Source organism: Drosophila eugracilis, unplaced genomic scaffold (assembly GCF_018153835.1).
Source record: "Drosophila eugracilis isolate 14026-0451.02 unplaced genomic scaffold, ASM1815383v1 contig_1765, whole genome shotgun sequence".
NCBI classification, from domain to species: Eukaryota; Metazoa; Arthropoda; class Insecta; order Diptera; family Drosophilidae; genus Drosophila; species Drosophila eugracilis.
Window position 1 is genome coordinate 4,841,050 of NW_024572605.1, and position 24,049 is coordinate 4,865,098.

Sequence of the window (24,049 nt, forward strand, 5' to 3'; positions counted from 1 at the left end):
TATGGGTAACTTTTCGCTCAGTGTAGCTATTCAGAGTATTTAGGTATATTGGCAGCATTGCGTGATGGTCACACTATTATCACCAACCGCCGGCGGTATATTTGAAGGCGTCCGCCCCGGTCACTCTGCATTTCAGATTTGCCGGTTGTTTGGATCGGATCGCAGGTTGAATCGGAAAGCTCTCCGTATCGGTTCGGTTTAGCGCCAGTTGCGTCGTCGCGAGTGCGCCAAAAAATTCGGAAAATTTAAAGACTTGAGTGAGAGGTAATCCCCCAGTGGAAACCCAGTCATGTTGCCGCTGCAGGAGTCGCAATCCTCGAACTGGCAGCTGGAGGATTACGCCTTCTTTCGCAAATGCGGGGAAATCACCGCTTCGCCGGATGTCCAAAGTTTTGGTTTCAACTGCTCCTTTTGTCCGGCGATCTGCCTGCAGTTCTCCGTTTTTATGGACCATATCCGTGAACAGCACACCCAGGACATGAGACGGCGCTATGAGTCCGGGGAGGAGAAAAACCACCAAACTGATCTGGTTATAATGGAGCTCGACTGTCCGGTGATATATCCGCCGGAGGGACAAAAGAAATCCAGCTGGGAGGCCGATATGGACATACAGCTAATGAGCCTTGTTCCGTCAACTCCCACAGTGCATATACCACCACCACCACCACCTGAAAAACCAGAAATAGATTTGGTCTACGTTGTAGAAAATCCATTGCCACCCTCGCCGCCGCCCTCCGCGGACATTTCGGGTGACGAGCTACCAGGGAACTGTCTGCAGTCCTTCGACTTGGATACCTTGGCCGTACTGCAGGAGGTGGTAACGATGACTCCGCCCACACCACCCATTGCTCCACCACCGAATCCAACTCCATTGCTACCGCGGTACGAGACACGACGCGTGGTAAGTTAATCACCCGCTCGGTGCCCACATTCCTAGCCACAGTGAACGCCCGCTACATTACGGTAATTACGGTCAGGTTCATAACTAACCCTTAGGCCTTAAAAATTACTCCCTTGCTGTAACTTTAACGGTACATTCTCAAATTACTTGGATTAACTGCCTGAATGAAACCCATTATTATTGTTATAAAAAAGTGTAGTTAAAAAATATCGATTTAATATTTCGTTAAGTTTAACTTTTTTATAGAAATCAAATACGTAATCAAAATTGTTAGAAGTTATTTTCTCAAAACTAACAATCTTTTCTAAGCGTTAGCTTTTTAACATTCTTTAAAATACCAAAAGATCATAAGAAATACGTTGATAATGTTTTCCATACTGGTCTTTCACTGTCTATAGTTTTTGCTTTACCCTTTTTTCATGCGATTTTGTAATGCAAAACGGCTTTCCGTTCGGTGTGCGAAGGGCAGAGGCGGGTACTGCAGAGGGGTGTTGTTGGTGGTGGGCGCACCAAGTTCCGGAGAAGGTACCCCTGGTCACTTGACCTTCAAAATAACGGCGCAATGGCACACAACACAAAATATTGAGGAAAAAAGTATGTCGCGCATTTTGCGCGCTCATGCTTCTCTTTTGTTTTCCTCTTCCCCTTTTTAAGTCCCGTTTTCTTTCCTTCTCTTTTTTATTTTATTCTTTATTTATTTTGGAGGGGATGGTTCGTCAATTTGTCAGTTCGTCAGTTCGCCATTCAGTCAGTTTGTCAGTTTGCCTTGCTATTTTCAATGTTTTTTTTGTTGTTTTCCAAAGCGACGCAATTTTCAGCTTTTTCTTCAGGTTTTCACTTTTGTTTTGTTCCATTTTTTGTGGACATGGAAATGTCTGGGTCGAGGAAAAAAAACAGCCATATCTTTTGTTGTACATTCAAAGCGATTTATGTGCTAAAAAAAAAGATATATACATATAGGAATGAGGTTGAAAAACACTCGATATTTGGGACACAGCCATTCAATGTTTTGGAAAATGGCTCGTCATATTTTCTTTGTTTGGAGGCCTTTGCTCTGTGGCTGGGATTTTAAAAATAAATGCCTATTAAATGGTAATTAAAATGATTATTTATGTCAACGCGACAGATACAGAATTTTGTTTTGGTATCGCATATCGTAGGATATAGAAAGAATATTAAGATATATATTTTAGCCTTTACTGTATACAGTTTGTTTCACAATTTTTGTACAAGAAAGTACTTTAAATATGTCAATAAGTTGAATTGTTTCCTGTGCTTTGACAGGCACTTCAGACTGTGATCACCAAAATCTTTTAGGTGTTAATCAGTCTTAAACGATCAAAAATAAAGATGGAAATCTTGCCAGTTCTCCAATAAGTTGTGATGACGCGATTGCATTAGTTTTCATTTGGCCAAAAATAGCTGAGAGATCCGTTGACGTAATGTAAATGCCAATAAATAATATGTTCACACACGAGCTAATTTAATGATAATTAAAGGAAAATAGTACGATCAAATATAATTAATGAGTAATAATTTTGGATGCATTTGTTGTCATTGTAGCTTAGATAAAAGGCAGACAAATAAGGGTATTTTCTACGTAGAGCAGTAGCAGAATGTTGGTCGACCATTATCGTTCATGTTCGATATCCGGGGCATTGAGTTAGCTGTAATATCTCGGAAATAGAAATTGAAATGTTGATAAAAATCATTTTCTATTTGCCCGTAGGCTGCTTGCAATAGAAATTATTGGTGATTTCGTTGTTACTTTTTTTTCGGCTTCTACCATTATCAGCATTGGGAAAGCTTGTCGGCCGACATGGTCTTTATCTAGACCCCAAAGAGGTAAACAAATAGGGGAATATTATCTAAGCTTCGATTTGGTAAGCATTTATGGGTACAGTGGTACAGGTTCTATACTCTAAGCAGTGAAAATAATAATAATTATCAATTTGCATACTTCTTTGTAATTTACAATGGAAATCCAGGCAATTGCTCTTTGGTTTCCTGTTCAAACCACTTGTAAACGCTTTACCTATTATGATTTATACCCATAAACAATATCGATGACGCTCTGCTCTTTCTCGCCACTTTAAGTTATTGAAGATACGTACATATGTCCGTCCGTCCCATCGATCGATCGTGGAAGTCGTCGCCCGACCCAGACAACCCAATCAGTCCAGTTCCTCCGTCCCGCTCTGCCTTCTCAATACTATCATATCGCCCATTGAGGGGTAATAAAATAATTTTAGATTTTTGTCGATATTTACCGGCTATTGAAAATGGCTTAGAGATAAGAAAGCGCGACCAAAACGTAACTAAGGAGGTTTTAATGTTCATTTAAACACTTGTAAATTGGAATTTTTAGAGCACCTGCCATAAAAACCTTCACAGACCATAAATCATTGTCCAAGTAGAGCTACGACTCGGAATAAATACTTGTTAGGCTATGATTATTTGCCTGGACTGGATTTAGCTACTGAAAAATTTCAAGTTGAATGCCATTCAAATGATGAAAGTATTTCCCAGAACTTTCCCTGGAATTCTCTGAACATATCACCCTCGATTAGTTATTTATTTTAGATTGATTTTACTATCAGAAAGTGGAGAACCCATTTAAATCATCGGTAATCCATTAAAATCAAAGTTCTGAGTGCACCGACCAACCCTTCCATATATCATCGCACATAATCTAATCTTAAACCGTATCAATGCGTTCCGTTTATTCAATGTTCCCAGGCGATAATTTGTTTTCAAAATCTTCGGGAAGTTTCGGCTTATGTGAACGTTAATCATGGTCAAACAGAAGGCAAAAATGAGGACATGCTGACAGCCAGTGCTTCAGTTTTTATCGGCCACAACATTTCCATGCCTATTAAATAATTAACAAGTTTAACCAAACATTTCGGCAAATGGACGATGTCTGGAGGAGTGGGGCTTTTGGTGGCTTTCCACCCGCAAGTCGGCCCTGATCGATCAGTTTAGGCGGTTTTATAATCAGTCTAATTTAATTAATGCAGCCTTGTGACTGACTCGCAGTTATTTGTTTTAAGTTTTACAGTGGCAAGCGCATTTTTTCGGGGTATTTCTCTGTTTTTTGTTGTCAGAAAAAATTGATTGCACTTAATGCCACCCGAATTATATGTGAATCTGGCCTTAGCTTTGTTTGCTTCCCGGTTCCTGTTTCTGTGTGTGTGTTCTCTATAGGGTTTCCTATCGGTTTATTTTCCGTTGGTTTCGGTAGGCTTCCATCTGGGCGTGGTGGCCGGACGAGTTTTTATGCTTTTATGGCCATTACCATAAAGGCAAACGAAAACCCCGAGCCGAACCAAGCCACGGGTTGCGTGAAAGAAATACAAAGAGAAATATTCTTCATAATTTATTAGCTCACGTTGTTGGCTTTATTACGTTTGAGTCTCGTGTTCTCCCGGATTTTGCATGTTGTCGTCGTTGTCGTTTGGGCTTTGTTTCGTTGTCATATGGCTTTTGCGAGGTTATAATTTTATATAGCATACAAAAATGGGGAAAATTTACCGGGACCTCTAAACCCACATACGTGTTATGGGTATTGGAAAACAAGACGCTTACCAAAAGCCCTCGGTTTCGATCAATTAAAGCCCTCCCCTTGGGCCGCCAAATCAAACAGAGCGACGGCGAGGTACAGTGACACCATTTGAGGCCAAAGCCTTACAATGCTATTAAATGGTGTATTAATGGTGGCTTTCCCATGAATCTTTTATTTGCACACATCAACCAGGTCGTTCTTTACATTCCCCTTGAAAGTTTCAAGGCTTAACAATACATATGTTCCACATTCCTTGTCTTAATTGGTGCTTTGCTGCGGGACGATAATCACCCTTTTGCAATGAAAATGTATCAAAATAAGAGTTTTCTTTAATTAATTCAAAGCATCAGCTCAGTGTCGGATCGCACATCACATCATCTTCAAAGGCGTTTTTGATTGCCCGCATATTAGTTTGCCTGCCATGGGTGACAAATGCAATAAACAATAGCTTTCAATTGAAGAGCCAGATGACGCAGCTGCTCGCACTCAGAAGTGGTCTAGACTGGCATTGTTGGGGCCATGGGCCATCCTGACTTTGATAAAGACCGCATTGCAAGTGTGGCTAATCGAAAAAGTTGGACTTTAGGGGGTATTATGCAACCTTTTATTTATTAAGACTCAAATTTATTATCTATCAGAAAGCCTTGTCAAAGAACCTTATAAAGTTCTTTTGTTTTTCCTTCACTCTTCTTAAAAAAAATCAAACTCCAAACAAATCCATTCTGTGGTTATATAAATATCAATTTATGGCTTCCAACGAATGATCCCTTTGCCTTCTTATTATTTCCCAGTTCTTTGGCTCGACTTTCAAGACACTGACAGTTCTAACGAGTTTCGACCCCCTTCGATTGAGCAATTTATAAATAAACATAAAGGGGGAAAACACTGAACTAACTCAATAAGATTGCTCTGCGAGATCGGGTTTCAATATACATCAAGGGAACTATGTACAACAAGGAATATTGTTCCTACACTAACGCTGCTACTGCTGCTGCTGTTGTTGTTTATTGAATTTTTATGCAATTTTGTTAACTGGATCAATTATTTCAATTGCGTGTTCGGTAAACACACAAGTTGGTTGTGACGCAGTCAGTCCACGGAGAATACCATACGGAGTGCGGCTATAGCAAGGCTGTCCACCCAGCCACACCCCACTAACCGTGGATGTCTAGGGCCAAACGGGACAGACTAAACCAACATTCTATGGTCAGCGATTCGAAGCTAGCCGAGCCTTTGTTTACCTCACACTCTCTGCTCGACAAAATTTCTAGGTCTTTTGTTGCACCAATATTTGAAAAAAGTAATTGGAAAAACGGGAAAGTTAAGTAAGAGAAACGATCATGGGAATACCCTAGAAAGGGCTAAAGAAATTATGGTTAGAGGCTAGAGGTTTATATTAATAATGTTTTTATGAACCTATTTCTATAAAACGATAAAATCTTAGATAGAAATAGTTAGTAGGTGAGTTGGAAATGTAAATGTAAATGTAAAGCAAAAACCACTATCTTTATAAACACCCTGAAAACGCGATATACCCTCCCTCTACCCTAACTATTAAAATACCAATAGAATAGATGAAAATAATTTGATATAGAGCAGCTGTTCAGACATTTGCACTATTCGATATGAACTAGAAATGAACGCATGCCGCCGAGCTCTCAGCTGAGTTGAGTTAGAATGCAATGTAATGCAATAGAGCTGGGATATAGAACTATTTCCCGTTGCCAGGCAGACAGCAACATAACGTCAGGGAAGGATTGGCAGGGTCAACAGGGAGCGGTGTTGCTCGGTTTAATGGGTTTACTCTGCTCACCTTTCCGCAGGGCGTTGAGTGGTTTCAGGTCCTTGCCTCGAGTGGGTGTGACCCCCGAGTCAAGGAGCAGGGCGGCAGCAGCTCCAGTTCCAGTCGCTTGAAATGAAAATGTTTTTCGCTCGCTTTGCCACAGAAAAACAGGGCGCAACTTTCATTTCGACGTTTGAAATTGCATTTTTAATTGGGGCCAAGGCTTTTCGTGCTGCTGTTTTTTTTTTCCCCTTCTGCAATTTACAGTTATTCAATTAGCCCGGTAAAGTGATGTTGGCTTTCCACGGGCTTCACAAAAGGTCAGGGCCCTGGCCTGCCTGTTCGATGGTTGACTGATTGGTGGCATCGTACCTTTCTGTTGTAATATAATCTGATTAATCAGCCGCCCTGTAGGCTATTAACCCTCTGTTTCCCCTTTGATTAATAGGGCACAGCTGTAGTTCCTTTGACAGAGAACAAACTCCATTACTCGGAAATGCAAGTGCTATCTATTTTAGCCACTTTACTTCCATTATTTATAATATATTAACATTAATTAAGTAAATTTAATATATTACTCTGAGCTTCGGGACACCTGGATCAATAAGTGCAAGCTCAATTAATAAAACATTAACTACAAATAGCCAATAACTCCTAATGCCTTTGGAACACATTTCACTTTATCTAGACCCATTAGCGTTATCGACCTTTTGTGGGTGGCCCGTCTGGGAGGGGGCTAATACAAACTGGAATATATTGACTGGGCTAAAATATCGACAATTGCTGTGTGGTCACTGACGAGAGTCGCCTCAATTTCAAGACAATCAGGCGACAACTTCAATTACCAATTATAGCCAAGCGAGAAACTTAAAAAGTAAACAAAGTTTTAACCCAAGTCACTAAATACCCTTTCCTAATGTTATTTCTGTTTGGATATATTTTCCCATCAAAGTTAAAATCGCTTTTCCAACTTATCCACATCAATGATTAATAATTTAATGAGACATTCCTAATTTGATTTCATTTTAAAACCTAACTGGGGGGTATTTGAAGTTTCATTTACTTTTATTTTTGTTAACCGGTTAGAACTGCTAATCGTATGCAATGTTTGTCGAAACAAAACATTTGCATTTCGTTTCGGTTTTAATTTGGGTCTTTGCGAATTCTAAATTAGGTCGCTGGCATTCCGGGACCTTATCGACGGCATTTCTCAAGTATATGAGGGTAGGTCGGGTTCCATTCTGGGAACAATAAACAAAATTAAGCAGCAGCACTGAAAGAATGTTTTTAAAACCATTTAAAACTGAAGTTTTGTAAAAGTTTCTCACAGGAATTAGTCATGTATGAAACTTAAATTTGAAATAAGAAAGAAAATCAGTGAACTATAATTTCTGATTTCATTCTTTAGGGTTACAAACCATCGATTAGTAACCCTCCAATGAAGCTGATAATGAACCCAAAAAACGTATTTAACCCACTAATCCCTACTGTGAACATCTGGCATACTTTTACATAGCCAATGGCCTTGAGTTATTCGAAGACCACATGAATGGGGGCTAGGCTATAGAATATAATCTTATGCCAAATACTATATATGAGTAGTTAACGAGGGAAGTACTATGAGGTTGCAGAGAGGGGAACCCAAAAAGTACATACAAGCAACAAGTGAACGAGAATATATATGTATATATATTTTATGGGAGTATAGAAGTCAGGCTATATGGAAGTGCGATAAGAACAATGACGACGAAACAAAAGGCCAATAGCCGCTGATATTCGAGAATCGAGAATCTAGAGTCTAAAATCGACGAGGGCCAGGGAGCTGAAGTGCAGACTTTCCCTTTTTGTTTACCAGTTGTGTTGTTCTGTGTACGATTTCCAGCGCCACGATAAACCCCGGGCAAGATCATGTGGCATGTGGGCACAGCTTATCTCCGAGATATACCACCAATGTTCAACTTGGCAACTGTTACAAATTTATTTATTTATGCGAAATATTTATATTTCTCGTATGCAGGCATTGCAGCGCAAGCTTCGTCAGGCGGAAAACGAGAATGCTAAAGATGAGGTTCTGGCGGAGAGCCTGGTAGATGTGGTGGATATAGTTGAGGTAGAGGAACCGGAGCAGCAAAAGATTGAGCAACCGGAGAAGAATGTTCTGGAACTTACCCCGCCAGCCACGCCCCCCACACCAGTGCCGCCCAACTCGCCAACGAACAGTACAACGAGTTCCGTGGATTTTCAATCGGTAAGTAAATAGAAAATCGGATTTCACGAGATCTGAGAAGAATTAGGGGTGTCTCTAACCTAGATTCGAATATTAGATAACCTTCGTTTGGCCTTGGATCTCATGTTTAGTCTGACATTAAACCTAAAGTCTAGCTCCGTAACTCAGTTCCTTCGACATAATTTTAACAACTTCAAGTTTAAGTAGCTAAGTAATAATTACCCGCAGTAAAGTTATTTATATGAAAAAGCTTAGCCATTTATTACTTTAGAATTTGGAGAATTATTGCAATGGGTTGTAAATTAACTTAACATATTTTAACTTTTCCAGAAAACTCGTCGGGAGTTGGAGCGCAATCGTGAGTTTGTTGGCTGTCTCTTGGCGGAATACGAGCGCGCGGAGAAGTTGTGGAATCCCAAGCATCCCGATTACAAATACAATGCCAAGCGGAGTGTTTACGGGGAACTGGCTGCTCCATTGGAAGCTATCTGCCATAAGCGCCTCACCGGAGCCGAAATCTTCTCTGTGCTGAAGGAGTTAAAGGGCAGATACCGCCGTGAGCTGAACAAGATGAATGCCATTGGTGAAAAGTACAAGTCGCGGCTTTGGTACTTTGACAGGTTGAATTTCCTCAGGCACATCATTAAAAACAGGCGAGCCGAGAGGGAAGCTAAGGTAAGTAAACCAGATCCTAGATAGATCAGATAAAAAATAACGCAATCCTTTCAGATCTCCAATGAGAGCACCGAGAGCGAAAAGTCCTGCGAAACGGATGCGGAATCCTCCAGCAAGTCCACATTGTACCACGAGGTGCTCAGCTTCATTCTGGATGCCTTCAAGCGACTGGAATGCCTGTGGAATCCACGCCACTGCGACTACACCAGGTGCTGCAAAAAAGAGCTGTTCCGGGACATCTCAGTCCAGTTGCAAGAGGAACTCAACTACGAGTTGAGCGGCGAGGAGTGCTACAATGAGATCCAAAAGCTAAGGACACGTTATCGCAAGGAGCTGCGCATGGTGATCAAGCACAAGGGTCTGTATCTGCCCAAGCTGTGGTGCTACGATGAAATGGAGTTCCTGCAGCCCATACTGCAAGAGCAGATCTTTAATAAGATAAGCAAGGTAGTTGGATTGATCCATGATGGATAAGCAGTTTATTAACTTGTTATATATTCCAGAAAGTTGGAGTGGTCGAAACATCGCAGAAGACAAAGTTCATTGATGCCACCTCCATACAGTTTGACAACTCCGAGGACCAACTGCAGTTCGTAGAGATCTACCGCAACTACTCGGCTCTGTGGGATGTAGAGCATCCGGACTTTCGTTCGAATGCGTATCGTGGTCAGGCTTTGAGTCAAATGTTGGATGAGATTAACAGCACCTATCACACATCCTACAATGCAGAGCAGCTGGAGAAGACCTTGTTCGAACTGAGAAAAGACTTTTCGGCCCAAAAACGAAAGATACTCACCGAGTCAGGAGAATCCAGTAGCGTTCCCTTGCTACACGCTAAGCTGGCTGAGTTTCTGGACCAAAACATAGGCCCCTTTCGTTGCGATATATGCTCGGAGCTCGTGAAGACTTGTGATCAGTACAAGGTGCATCGATCCGCACATGATGGCACCCATCCCTTTATATGCACACTATGTGGAAAAGGCTTCCAGATGCCGTGTAACCTGACGGTGCATATTAGACGGCATCGAAGGGATTTTCCATATGCTTGTGAGATGTGTGACAAGCGCTTCGCTACATCCACGGAGGTGGCCATCCACCTGCGAACCCATACCGGGGAGCGACCATACATCTGCGATCAATGCGGCAAATCCTTCAAGACGTGGTCTTTCTTCGACATCCACCGGCGCCGGCACCTTAACCAGTCGACATTTCACTGCCCGATTTGTGCAAAAGGTTTCTACGAGAAGAACCGCTTCACTGATCACATGAACTCCCACTGGGCGATCCGCAAGCACCTGTGCACGGTGTGCGGCAAGACCTTCACCACCTACGGCAACCTCAAGAAGCACACGGAACTGCATTTGGCGGTAAAGAAGTACAAGTGCAGCCCGTGTAACAAAAGATTTGCACAATTCGCCAGTCTGCGATGGCACAAAAAGCGAGAGCACAGCTCCGAGGGGCAAACGGACGACAAGTAGAACCTTCAGCCACTTAAGGCTCTCCTCAGCACTTTACAATGTTTACAAGGCAATTGTATAGAGTTAGATGCGTTACCATGTACTTAACGATATCGCAGTCTAGATGTAGTATCATATCGATAATCTATTACTAAGTAAACTATTTATTTTCTATTTAAGAATGTCTGATAAATGGCTCCAAGTGTTGCTACTCAAGTGGTCTGTAAGCCTTATCGTTGTAATCAGACGATTAGCTGGCCATTTGTAGAATGCTTGTAACTGGTTTATGATTCGAATGCCAAAGTCATTGAAATTGAAACCAAAAATATATAGCCATGTATATTTAATGAATGTATTTATTTGTAAAATTTACTTCTGTCTTATCAACTAAAAAAGATATTTTAGAATGTCGAAAGAGCCGGCAACTGGTTTCAACCAGTGCGAATTAGTATTTTCCATGATAAACTGGAATGTACTATACGTATGAATAACTCTTTGCCGAAGTCGTAAATCTTCCGCTGAATCGATATTAATTTAGATACCGCCCCTTTGGCTTATTTGCCGAACGTTTATTGACTCCAATTGAGCGGCTCCAGTCGTCAGTCGCCACGATGAAAGTGCAAGTGACGAATGAGTCGAAAGAATCTCCCAGAGTTATTTCATTTTTATCGGCCCAATGCACACACTCAATTAGATTTCATTAAATTGTTGCAACACAGAGCAAATTACGAGAACGGCGGAAAATGAAAATTAATTGCACCCAATGACTTGTGTGCGAGCCAAGCCAATCCAAACAAAAAGCACCCAAGAGCGTCGTCCACTGAACTGTAACGGAGTAATTACTGGCCAAAAGACCGTGGCTGTAAACAAAATCGAAATCTAATCAACTGTCGAAAGGGGGTGTCGAAGGGTGAAGTAACACAGATTAATAGGTATGCCAACCAAGTGAGATTTATATAGTTCAATTTTATGGCCTTTCTTAGTTGTCGCGAATAATTAGTAATTATCTTGGATGTCGCTTCGCCTTGGGCAGGTCCTTAAGCTCCATTTGGCTTTTGGGCCGTATTAGCATTTGAACGGACTTCAAAGACCGAAAGCTGTACCATGGCTCCCAGTAGATGCTCTGGGGATTATCCACCTCCCCCTTGAAGTATCTGCCATTTAAATTGCTGTAAAGTGAAAAATTAATAGAAATTTGAATTATAAATCATTTTGATTACTCAATGTTTGTGTCTAAAAATGTTTTATTAATGTAATTAAAATTTATAAAGTTCGTGAAAAGCAAGTCAATAAAAAAATCTATAAATGTTTATCAAAAACTGTCATATTTGCATTTATTTAATTACTTTTTTTAAGGTAAGGGAAAACCTTTGATATTTTATGCTGTTATAGAGATAAAGTTATCACTATCACATTTTCAAATTATCATTTTAATGGGTGACAGAAAAATCTATTTAAATATGAAATATTTTAGGGAATTAGTCATGCAATGAATATAGTATCGTATCTGATATGATAAGCATGAATGACAATTTAAAGTGGAATATATGTATTTGATATCTTCTATCAATGATGTATTAACTTTCAAAAATTTGTGTTTTGAAAGTGAGGATAGGATAAATCATACCTCCTTGAACAGAAGTCATACCACCAGGCGCCCTGGTGATGAGCCGCACAGTTCATGTGCGTGAAGGCATCGTTGTCCCGGTCGAAGGTCGAGAACTTCATTTTGTCGTGGGTGCGCAACGCATCGCTGGCATTGCCCTGATAGTGACCCAGTAGCTTCAATTCGTAGCCTTCCTCTGCACTGCCGATAAGAAAGTCGTCGTAGTGGGCATAGCTCGTCTCGCCATCGAATCTCCTGATGCTGATATACAGCTCATGAGGCTGGGAATTAGTCATGCGGTGTAGTTTCTCCAAACCGATGAAGAATTCCCCATTAAGTTTGCCAAAACCCTTGCTGTAGGCATCCCAGTTCCGGTAGAAGTTCACAGAACCATCCAATCTTCTTTGAATGGAAGTCCAGCCGGGTCCGGCGGCAGTTTGTCCCTCGCAGGGAACCAAGAAGGGCAGGAATCCTGGCAGGTGTATTAAGTGGATTCCAGGGGAACGACCAAAGGGCACACAGCTTGTAGTTGCTGCCTCCCAATCAGCCAGGAGGTCATCCTTCTTCTCCCGGAACTTTCTTTCAAAGTAGGTAGCCTTTCCCTTGAAATGATCGATTAGCAAAGCACTAGATTCATTTAACTTTCTCAATTCTGTCAAAACGTGCTGCTTTCTTTTCATTCGCGTTTCATATATCTTCACTTTTTGCTCTAGTTCCTTGATCTTTTCATCTTTTTCCTTGATTACATTCGTGAGTGAAATGTTCTGGGCACTACACACTTGCGTGAGATTCTCAAACTTCTGGAGGAGCTCGTCATCCGTTTGATCCTTGGTCTGTAGTTGGCTTATCTCATTTTCCTTATCCTTAATAGTAGCGGCGCTCTCAGCTATTTTACCCATATAAACATCTAGGAGATCGTCCAGATCATCCTTACTTATTCGAATCGTTTTATGTTGATCGATATGGACTTCAGCTAGTTTTGCCGGAACAGGAGCCACTGTCACATTTGCAATTAGTGTAGCATTAGTGGGTAAAACCTCCCTTAAGGGAGCTTTGGTAGACTTTGTTTTTGAACTAACTTGAAGGGAATAGACTAAGGGCAGCATAATGATTAGTTTTATTGTAATACTGTAACCCATTCCGGGTTTATTTTTCCAAACCGCACTCAGTGAAATCAAAATTCAACTGAAATCGCAAGCGAAATGCATTTCCCCAAGCTGAGTGCAAATCAGGAAGCAAAAGCTAATGCTAAGTCAACTGAAGATAAGAATTTATGAACTTGGAAGCTGATCTTGAACTTAAAGAAGTGTGCCTAACAAACTAATTTTGATTCTACAATCAAATAAATATACCTATTTACCTTTTATATGTATATTCATATCTTTTAATATCTTCTTTTTTATTTTAGATTAATCATTTTTTTAAAAACTGTGTAAATCTTTCTGAGATGACCAATTTGAACTACGCGCCCATTCAATCAACAAGTTGGCAGTCCCACTTAGCAGTTTTTGTGCTGGCAATGCTGTCTGATTTCAACTAGACATTCAAGTATACAGAATTTTTCTAAAAGAAAGTTGATTGTGAATCGAGCTCTCAAACGAATAGGAACGACGGTCTTTAATTCAAGAAATATTCAACAGTGAAAATAAGTGAAATAATTACCTATTGTAAAGTAAAAACTTATAGTAACAAACCCGCTAATCAAATGTGAAAAGATTAAGGAAAAAAGAACGACTTAAACCAAGTTTTTTTTTGAAAACTTCTCCATTCACAAGAACAACGTCAGCAAATTGCCGTAAAAACTATAAAATATCTATTAAAATCAACAGAAAGGCAGTTTTTCAAGTCGCAAAATGTGTAAATGTCGTGAATTTCATAAAACATATACTATTTCTAATGTGAAAAAAGTATGTGGAGTCCGAACAAAGAAGCCCATCAAAAATGGGGCTCCACGGGGCAAGAAAAAACTTGAAGCGCAGCTGCAGCAACTTTTCTCTATATGAACACATACATCTATATATAGATGTGTAGATATGTATAGAGTGTGCATCGGGTGTACAAAGAAAACGAGTCTTTGTTCTGTCCACGAATCGATGGCGATGCATCAACTACAACCACATGAAGGGTGTGTATTTTTAGGCTCCCTTTTCTTTCTTTCCCTTTTCTTATCTTTTGTTTGTCGTTTGCCTGCTTCTTCGTGTTTGCCTATGTAGTCAATACGTAAACAATTATCTTATGTCTTCTCTTACTTTTCAGATAAGTTGAATGGTCTTTTCAAGCCCGACTTCCATGTGAAAATTTCGAAATGGAAATATATAAGAGGTATGTACTGCTTGACCTGAAAGTGGGTCATCATCTAGAGTTCATTTTAATAAATTATTACACAATTTCATTAATTAATTAATTTAAATCAGAAAATAAATCATTTTAAATCAAATGAAGATGAAGATACAAAATAAAAACATATTATAAAACATCCTAATACATCCCCTTATATCTTTTCCTTATACTCATCCATCATAGTTTCCCATTCCAGTGTAAAATCTCTATTACATACTCCCACATGATCTTGGCCCATTAATCCTGGATGATGGACGAGCAAAGATTAGTGAGCTGGACTTGGCAGGATTTGGTATTTATGACTACTATTCTACTTGCTAGCAAGCATCCATCGCTAACGACCCACCAAAATCCACAAATCAACCACAACATATACTAAGTATATCCCAGGCAGTGTAAAAGCGTATCATGCTACCAACCATATACCATATCTATATCCTATGTGCATATATCGTTAGAACGTAAGTGTCATTGCAGGTACACCATCAAAACCAAACCAAACCAAACTACAACAACCAGCGCATCGCCACTAATCTTTTTTTCTCTCTATATAAAATATGCCATATATATTATATATCCCATGTCCTTATAATCTCCTACCCTGTCTATTATCCCTTGACTTATGAACCGTTCGCCTTGCAGTTTCCAAATACCAAACCGCCTACGCCTGCGAAGGTAAGAAACTGACCATCGAATGTGATCCCGGCGATGTGATCAATCTGATACGAGCCAACTATGGACGCTTCTCAATAACCATCTGCAATGACCACGGGAATGTCGAGTGGAGTGTTAATTGCATGTTTCCCAAGTCACTCAGCGTACTAAATTCAAGGTAAGGTTTAAGAATTTACTTTTCTATACATATATTATATATCATTTTATGTTGTAACCTATTAGTTTCAGTTCTTAGAAGTTTATTAAAAACCAAATACCTTTTTCATCTTCCAGATGTGCCCACAAACAGAGCTGCGGCGTTTTGGCAGCCACGAGCATGTTCGGAGATCCCTGTCCGGGGACCCATAAATATCTGGAGGCGCACTACCAGTGCATCAGTGCTGCCCAAACCTCGACGACGACCAACAGGCCCAGTCCTCCGCCATGGGTTCTTAGCAATGGTCCGCCGATCTTTGGCAATGGCAGTGGCCTAATCCATCCACCTGGAGTCGGAAGTGGACCTCCGCCACCACCGCGACTACCCACACTGCCTGGAGTGGTGGGAATCAGTGGTAATCCTGGACTGTTCAATGTACCGTCCCAACACACGGCTGTAACCCACTCCACGCCTTCGAGCAGCACCGCATCTATAGGAGGCGGACGTTTAAAGGGTGTTGCCACCTCCACTACGACCACCAAGCATCCGGCTGGTCGCCACGACGGCCTTCCACCGCCACCTCAAGTGCATCACCATCACAACCACCATGGCGAAGAGACTGCCGCACCCACTAAACCAAGCAGTAAACTTCCAGCTGCTGGAAATGCCACAGCTCCGTCGAACACCCGTATCCTTACGGGGGTTGGAGGATCCGGAACTGATGATGGCACCCTACTGACCACAAAGAGCTCACCCAATCGCCCACCGGGCACAGCTGCAAGTGGATCCGCAGCCTCTGGAAATGGCAGCGTTGTGCGAACTATCAACAATATTAATTTGAATGCAGCTGGAATGTCCGGAGGCGATGATGAGTCCAAGCTATTCTGCGGGCCCACTCATGCCAGGAATCTCTTCTGGAACATGACCCGTGTAGGTGATGTGAATGTACAGCCCTGTCCTGGTGGAGCTGCCGGAATAGCCAAGTGGCGTTGTGTACTGATGAAGCGGATGCCGGACTCTGGTTACGATGAGTACGATGATGATCCGAGCTCCACAACTCCAGCGCCAAGTGGAGGCGACTGCCTGCACAACAGCAGCAGCTGCGAACCGCCGGTAAGCATGGCCCACAAGGTGAACCAGCGCCTGCGCAACTTTGAGCCAACGTGGCATCCCATGACCCCAGATCTGACACAGTGCCGCAGTCTCTGGCTGAACAATCTGGAAATGCGTGTCAATCAGAGAGACTCCTCACTGATATCCATTGCCAACGATATGTCCGAGGTAACCAGTAGCAAGACGCTCTACGGCGGTGACATGTTGGTCACGACAAAGATCATACAAACAGTGTCTGAGAAGATGCTTCACGATAAGGAAACATTCCCAGATCAGCGACAGCGCGAGGCCATGATTATGGAGCTTTTGCATTGCGTGGTCAAAACTGGTTCCAACTTGTTGGACGAGTCGCAGCTGTCCTCGTGGCTAGATCTAAATCCGGAGGACCAAATGCGTGTGGCCACATCCTTGCTTACTGGATTGGAATATAATGCCTTCCTGCTGGCGGATACCATTATCAGGGAGCGCAGTGTGGTGCAAAAAGTAAAGAATATATGTAAGTGTTTAATGCTTTCCTAATTTTACTCTTTATACTTATAATCTTGCCCTCACTTAGTGCTCTCTGTAAAAGTTCTGGAAACCAAGACTATTCAGTCCAGCGTTGTCTTCCCGGACTCGGATCAGTGGCCCCTGAGTTCCGATCGAATTGAGCTGCCACGAGCCGCTCTCATCGATAACAGTGAAGGCGGCCTGGTGCGCATTGTTTTTGCCGCCTTTGATCGTCTGGAATCCATCCTGAAACCCAGCTATGACCACTTCGATCTGAAGAGTTCTCGCAGCTACGGTAAGTCTAATAGAACTTCACTTCTTTGCTAGGTTAGCTTAACCCTAATTCTTCCGTAGTTCGCAATACAGCAATCCTTGGCAACGACAGCGATGTTAGCGGTGGAGAGATCCAGCAACGCCTTCGCATCCTGAACAGCAAGGTGATCTCAGCCAGCTTGGGCAAAGGGCGGCATATACAGCTCTCTCAGCCCATTACCCTGACGCTAAAGCATCTGAAGACAGAGAATGTTACGAATCCCACCTGTGTGTTCTGGAACTATATTGACCAGTAAGAGATTACATTTTTACTAGATAATGTGGGGTATATTTACAAATTGAATTTTCTTTCTAGTGCCTGGTCTGCCAATGGTTGCAGTTTGGAGTCCACGAATCGCACGCACAGCGTCTGCAGTTGCAACCACTTGACCAACTTCGCCATTCTCATGGACGTGGTGGATGAGCACCAGCACTCGCTGTTCACCATGTTCGATGGCAACATGCGCATCTTCATCTACATCAGCATCGCCATTTGCGTGGTGTTCATTGTGATTGCTCTGCTGACACTAAAGTTGTTCAATGGGGTCTTTGTGAAGGTAAGAAACGGCTCAAATCCGCTGCCGCATCAGCGGGCGGGAAGCAGGCGCCAGCAGAACAATATACGAGACCAGACCCATGAGTCCTTGACCCTGACCACGCCCACCAGTCAGACCAATGTGTCAACGCCCAGTCATGGGAACACAAACTTTATCCAACACAATTCCATTCGCAATTCGCATCGCAATAATCTGAACTATAATGTCCAGCAGCAGCAACAACAGCAACAGCAACAAGTGGTTGCTGCAGCTGCTGCTGCTGTGGTACTGTCCAATCAGCCCCAACGCAACATGCAACATGGTATGAACAACTTGAATCTAAATCTGCATCAACATGGTCAGCAAACAGCGGCGGCTGCAGCTGCTGCCGCTTCAATAGCTGCTGCACTGCAGCAACATGCCGTGCAGGCCAGCAATGCCAGTAACAACCTCAACATTAGCCACAACTATCTGCAGCAGCAACATGCCCAGCAGCACCAACATGGCCAACAGCAGCAGCAGCAGCATCCGCACCGCAATCACAACCTAAATGTGGATGGCAATGTATTGGACAACACAAACAACATCATCATGCAGGCCAACATGGATGACTTACAATATAAGTGGTGGTGGTGGTGAAAAAAGAGAAAGATAAACAAACACAAATTGTAGGCTAGGCTAGGCTTTCTAGACTTACATATTTATGATCGAAGAGAGACATATGTGATATAATGCTTAAGTAATTCAAATTGTTAATGGAACTCTCTCTCTCAGATAGGACACACAGATAAGACTCAAAAAGCTATGCCGGGAAGCGATGATCCCTCTGGAAGAGGTCAAGACACTCATCTTAGGTTGCTCATTGCTTCCCAGTTGCAGCTTACAAGCGAAGACTCTTGATTTATATTTATGTTTCGTAGTAATTTGTCATAGCTTAAGTTTAGCGCACTTTTCCCTAAACCAATATATGTTTTACTCATTCTTCCGTTTTATTAGAAATCATCACTCTGGCATGTTTTACTTAATTATTTAATCATTTGTGAGATATCCTAACCCCTCTTAATGTGCATTCATTGTTTAACAAATTTAACTTTTAGACATCGTACAATTTAATACCTTAAAACATTTCTGATTTTCGTTTGTATTTAATTAATTAATAAAATCTACAAATGTTGCTAATTTTGTCCTGTAAATATTGCATTTTGTGTTTGCCCATTTAGTTTGTATATATATATATTTGTTTTCTATATGTTGTGCTTGTTTCGTGTCATGTTCAATGTTTTATTTAATGCGTATAATATTCTTTATTAATCGTATTACTCTTAGTCTTTGGATTTTCACCACCACCCACCAAAATTATTGTAAATCAAATCCTAAATTAAGTTTTACTATCGAAAACCGAAATCTATTTCTTCAAAAGAAGACGTTACATATAAAATCTTTAGGCCCCTTCTGCTGGTTCTGCTTTTAAAGAAATTTCACCAAACTCTCTAAATTGTATCTAAACTTTCCTTTCTCTGACTTTATTTCACTTTCCAATCCAGTCTGCCCGCACCTCGATCTATACCAGCATTTACCTTTGCCTGCTGGCCATCGAGCTGCTCTTTCTACTGGGCATTGAACAGACCGAAACAAGCATTTTCTGCGGCTTCATAACCATTTTCCTCCACTGTGCCATATTATCCGGCACCGCCTGGTTTTGCTACGAAGGTAAGATGCCCCTATTTTGCCTTCACTTTTCAGCTCTAACTTAAAAATCGCCTCTTCAGCCTTCCACTCGTACTCCACCCTCACCTCCGATGAGCTTCTGCTGGAGGTGGACCAGACGCCCAAGGTGAACTGTTATTACCTCTTATCCTATGGATTGTCGTTGACCGTTGTGGCCATCTCACTGGTCATCGATCCCAGCACATATACCCAGAACGATTATTGCGTGCTGATGGAGGCGAATGCCTTGTTTTATGCCACGTTTGTGATACCGGTGCTCATCTTCTTTGTGGTAAGTACAGGGGGGAATTAAAATATATTCTTTTAAACTTATCATTTCAATTATCTACTTTTTTTTTTAGGCTGCCATTGGTTATACATTTTTGTCCTGGATCATCATGTGCCGCAAGAGTCGCACGGGTCTGAAGACCAAGGAACACACCCGCCTCGCTAGCGTACGGTAAGCGATCTTCGAAAACCTATATAAACTCCGGAAACTCATCTCTAATCTCTTCTAACCCTCAGCTTCGACATACGCTGCTCATTTGTATTCCTCTTACTGCTCAGCGCTGTTTGGTGCTCCGCCTACTTTTATTTGCGAGGAGCCAAAATGGACGAAGATACGGCTGATGTATATGGCTATTGCTTCATCTGCTTCAACACATTGTTGGGACTCTATATTTTCGTATTCCACTGCATCCAGAACGAGAAGATCCGGCGCGAGTATCGCAAGTATGTGAGACAGCATGCCTGGTTGCCAAAGTGCCTGCGCTGCTCCAAGACATCGATATCCTCAGGCATTGTTGCGGGTAATGGACCAGCAGCTGGGACGCTGTGCAGCGTTTCCACATCTAAGAAGCCTAAGCTGCCACTGGGAGTGAGCGAGGAAGCACACGATGATCCCCAGCAGCAACAGCAGGCGGGAGTTCCGGTTACTGAAGATGCAATAATGGGAGCCAGCTCAGATTGTGAACTAAACGAAAACCAGCAAAGGAGGACTCTTAAGAGTGGTCTAATGACGGGCACGCTGCAGGCGCCACCGCAGACACTTGGTGGTCATGTAGTGCTCGAAAGAGGCAGCACTCTTCGCTCCACCGGTCATGCATCACCCACCAGTTCGGCCGGATCCACACACCTAATCTTCGCCCACAAGCAACAACAGCAGCAGCAACAAGGACCTTTGGGCGAGTCGTACTATCATCAGCCAGATTACTACAGCTGGAAGCAGCCACCGACCGGAACAGGAGGAATGAAGGCCCAGCGGGAGTACTATAATAATGCTGGAGCTGCGGCTTCCTCACCGCAGCAGGCGCACGAGGTATTTTACTGGACACAGAAGCCGAATAGCGGTCATGGCAAAAAGAAGAGAGGTGGAGTTCCCGCCTCGCCGAGTGGATCACTGCATAGTCGAACTGCAGCTGCCTCTCAGGTGCTCTTTTATCCCTCGTACAAAAAGACCAAGCCTGGTCAGCAAGCCGGCTATCCGCAATATTCGGAGGCTTTAGACCCACCCACTGGCAATGCGGCAGCCTACTACCAGCAGCAACAGCTACGTCGGCAGCAGCAGCATCACCAACAACAACAGCAGCAGCAGCAACTTTCCTCAGACGAGGAGCAGGCTGAGCAACATGCTCATCTGTTGCACCTGCAACGACGAGCTGGTAGCCAGCAACAGCTTCCCGCTCCACCGCCACATATGGCGCAGTACCAGCAGGAGTTCATGCAGCGCCAGTTTAGAAATAAGCATTCCAACTGTGATCTGGGCATGGGCGATGCCTACTACAACCAGGGCAGCGTCGGCGGCGCGGATAGTGGGCCGGTGTACGAGGAGATCCTCAGTAATCGCAACTCGGATGTGCAGCACTACGAGGTGGGTGACTTTGATGTGGACGAGGTGTACAATAATAGCGTTGGCACCGGTGTCTTCAACAATATGCGAGCGGCAGTGGCTGCCGGTGGAAGTCGGTATGGCGGCGGAAGTCTCAGTGGCGGCAGTGTTTCGTCCAGGAGCCAACAGCAGCAGCTCCAAAAGCAACAGCAGCAACAGCAACAGCTGGCCCAGCAAAGATCAGCTAGGCGCTGCACGGCTGATGATGACGACGATGACGAAGACGAGGAAGAGGATGAGGAGGCAACAGCCGCGGAGCAATTGCACGGCAACATCTGTGATGAGGATGAGGATGAGGACGAGAGCGACTTGGAAGACGATGCTCATGGATTGCCACCACAGAGTGATGAGCGGATGCGTCGCCTGATGGCGATGCAGGACGAGGACTTTAAGCGGCGGTTTCAGTGAGTACACCTATTGTTTTGCCCAACCTTATCCAGATATACCCTTCCTATCTTCATTTATTAATGCTAATATCCCTTCCCATTTACAGACGTCAGCAGCGCAAAAATGGCGGGGCCTTGCCTCCAGGATCGGCGCCAGGAGCAGGTCCGCACCCCGAGCACAACGGTGCGGTTTTTGGGGTTAGCGGCGGCGTTGGTGAGGGCTCCATGCGTGGCGCATACCGGCAGCAGCAGCAGCAAGTACTGAATGCCAAATCGCCAGGCGGTCGTCTGGCTGTGAATGAGCTATTCGGTCATGGTAACTCCGGACCACCGCTGCCGCCGGCAAATCAGACGCCAGCGCAGAAGCGTCAGCAGCTACAGAAACTGTCACCACAGTCCACCACATCATCGTCGTCGCATACATCACACAGCAACCCCAATCCACATCCTCACCAGCTAACCCATCCACATCCCCATCAGCATCCTCCGCATCATCAGCAGCGCCACCTATCGGCCATGCTCGATGAGAACAACACGGTGCGATGTTATCTGGAACCACTGCCCAAGTGAACAGATAACGCAACTCCCCGAAAACAGTCTTAGGCAAAAATTGTAGCTTAGGATCTCTAGCTATACATAGTATTAGTCGTTAGTCGAAATATGGAGCATTGTGTGAAACAACATGCTGTCATGCTATACGTGCAGTGATTCGAGAATCCGAAAACTTTATGAATGTATATGAATTAACTCAAACCTAGACCATAGGCACACATCCATCCCACACACGAGGGAGGACCCAAGCTTAACCAAAATATTAGGTATGTGGGATGTGAGATTGGGATTGGGATTGGGCCCTTCGACTTGCATGCATTTTATACCAACTTGGAAATCGATATTAAATATAAATGTATGTACCATATATGTATAATGTATTGTAATACATGTCACCACATGCCATTTTTAAATACTTAAATAATAATTTAAACAACCGGAAAATCAAGTATATATATGGATGTATATGTATAAGATCTGAGAACTGTATGTAAATGATATATAGAAATGCAGGCGAATTATGTTTTATGTATTTTGTAAGGAATCAATTGTTTTTTGATTTTCGCTGATTATGCTCGTAAGATATATATATATAGATATATAGACACACAGGCTTAAGATTTGTTTCGTGTTTCATAAACCAAAAAGAAAACCTACGTTTTGACATTTTGTAATTTTTTGCTATCCAACTGCCGCCGTTTTACACCTGTGAACCAAATATTCCTTCCAATTACGAAACGAGTGTAAAGACATGATTTCGAGGGAATTATAATAGCATTTCGTTGTTGCATTTCTGTTAATTTGTAAGCGAACCAGAGCGAAGCATTTCAAGTGTACATTTTCATCAATATATAGGATGCTTTAAGCACACATATAGGGGCATTTATTTTATATATTTTGAAAGGGACAGCTCGTAGAATGCTTTATTATTTATAACGAGATATTAAATAAATCGAATGCTATGTGAATGTCTTGAAAAATTGCATTGCAGGCACCAAAAACCGAAAACGAAACCGATAGATCAGCATACGGAAATACCTATATAGCAAAGAAAGATTTCAACCAAACCTCACTTGTTAACTAGGAACTAACTGAAAACTCTTTAAACACTAGCCAGCTAAAATCCACACACTCACACACTAAGCTGTACTATCCCTAATCCCTGAATGGCATTCTCTCTAGAATTTCACGCATGTGTACAAAAACCAAATAAAATAAAGTGCAAAACAAGATGATTACCATATATATACTATTTGTCGTACATACCAAGCCATGGAAGCTCCAGAGGCTGCCGACCTAGCTCGATCCCATTTGACCCGATCAGCAAGTTCAACTTGAAAAAAAGAAATAAAATCCATAAGCACACAATCGATAAAGTTAGTAATTAAGCACCAGCAGCATACCACACAAGTTAGTGTATAAAATCGAGAATGGAAAAAAACCAAGGATTACGGAATAGCAGATATTGAATGTATAGTGTTGCGCCTCCTAGTACTTTACTTATATTAAACCAGATATATCAGATACGAGAATATATATATATGTGAATGTATATTGATGATGCAAGCCACTGCAATCCCCTTTTCGTCGCCACATCCTCATCAAATCGATTCAAAAGATTGATAAATCTTGGATCTGAAAAATAAACCGATACCGAAAACCCAAATCAAACTTTATGAAAAAGCCCGATGAAAATGTTAA

At 42.5% G+C, this 24,049-nt stretch overlaps 3 protein-coding genes across 5 annotated transcripts; 2 read left to right on the plus strand and 1 right to left on the minus strand.

Annotated features, from left to right (window-relative positions):
* Positions 1 to 136: 136 nt before the first annotated feature.
* Positions 137 to 10,959, plus strand: LOC108104500. Its single transcript, XM_017210615.1, has 5 exons — positions 137 to 901; positions 8,267 to 8,497; positions 8,807 to 9,151; positions 9,206 to 9,598; positions 9,655 to 10,959. Exons 1-5 carry the CDS (start codon positions 290 to 292, stop codon positions 10,627 to 10,629), a joined length of 2,556 nt encoding a protein of 851 aa, XP_017066104.1. The 5' UTR covers positions 137 to 289; the 3' UTR covers positions 10,630 to 10,959.
* LOC108104441 (fibrinogen-like protein 1) lies at positions 10,947 to 13,353 on the minus strand. Its single transcript, XM_017210502.1, has 2 exons — positions 12,236 to 13,353; positions 10,947 to 11,777 (listed from the first exon to the last, which is right to left on the minus strand). Exons 1-2 carry the CDS (start codon positions 13,351 to 13,353, stop codon positions 11,612 to 11,614), a joined length of 1,284 nt encoding a protein of 427 aa, XP_017065991.1. The 3' UTR covers positions 10,947 to 11,611.
* Positions 13,354 to 13,769: 416 nt separating this feature from the next.
* On the plus strand, positions 13,770 to 23,578 carry LOC108104498 (latrophilin Cirl). 3 transcript variants are annotated; one of them, XM_017210613.1, is made up of 12 exons: positions 13,770 to 14,339; positions 14,471 to 14,536; positions 14,738 to 15,386; positions 15,503 to 16,974; positions 17,035 to 17,262; positions 17,322 to 17,532; positions 17,596 to 17,836; positions 19,360 to 19,525; positions 19,585 to 19,814; positions 19,885 to 19,982; positions 20,048 to 21,814; positions 21,904 to 23,578. In XM_017210613.1, exons 3-12 carry the CDS (start codon positions 15,352 to 15,354, stop codon positions 22,364 to 22,366), a joined length of 4,911 nt encoding a protein of 1,636 aa, XP_017066102.1. In that variant the 5' UTR covers positions 13,770 to 14,339; positions 14,471 to 14,536; positions 14,738 to 15,351; the 3' UTR covers positions 22,367 to 23,578. The 3 variants fall into 3 exon arrangements, with proteins under 3 accessions (XP_017066102.1, XP_017066101.1, XP_017066103.1); XM_017210612.1 differs by having other exon boundaries at positions 14,751 to 15,386; XM_017210614.1 differs by lacking the exons at positions 13,770 to 14,339; positions 14,471 to 14,536 and having other exon boundaries at positions 14,757 to 14,846; positions 15,197 to 15,386.
* Positions 23,579 to 24,049: the final 471 nt, after the last annotated feature.

Bases quoted from the DNA above. Each gene is read 5' to 3' on its own strand.
- LOC108104500 (XM_017210615.1), top strand. From the start codon at position 290: ATGTTGCCGCTGCAGGAGTCGCAATCCTCGAACTGGCAGCTGGAGGAT. The intron at 902-8,266 runs GTAAGTTAATCA...TCTCGTATGCAG, and splicing joins GGTACGAGACACGACGCGTG to GCATTGCAGCGCAAGCTTCG. The intron at 9,599-9,654 runs GTAGTTGGATTG...TATATATTCCAG, and splicing joins TCTTTAATAAGATAAGCAAG to AAAGTTGGAGTGGTCGAAAC.
- LOC108104441 (XM_017210502.1), bottom strand. From the start codon at position 13,353: ATGGGTTACAGTATTACAATAAAACTAATCATTATGCTGCCCTTAGTC. The intron at 11,778-12,235 runs GTATGATTTATC...TTCACTTTACAG, and splicing joins TATGACTTCTGTTCAAGGAG to CAATTTAAATGGCAGATACT.
- LOC108104498 (XM_017210613.1), top strand. From the start codon at position 15,352: ATGTTTCCCAAGTCACTCAGCGTACTAAATTCAAG. The intron at 15,387-15,502 runs GTAAGGTTTAAG...TTCATCTTCCAG, and splicing joins CTCAGCGTACTAAATTCAAG to ATGTGCCCACAAACAGAGCT. The intron at 17,837-19,359 runs GTAAGAAACGGC...TTTCCAATCCAG, and splicing joins TCAATGGGGTCTTTGTGAAG to TCTGCCCGCACCTCGATCTA.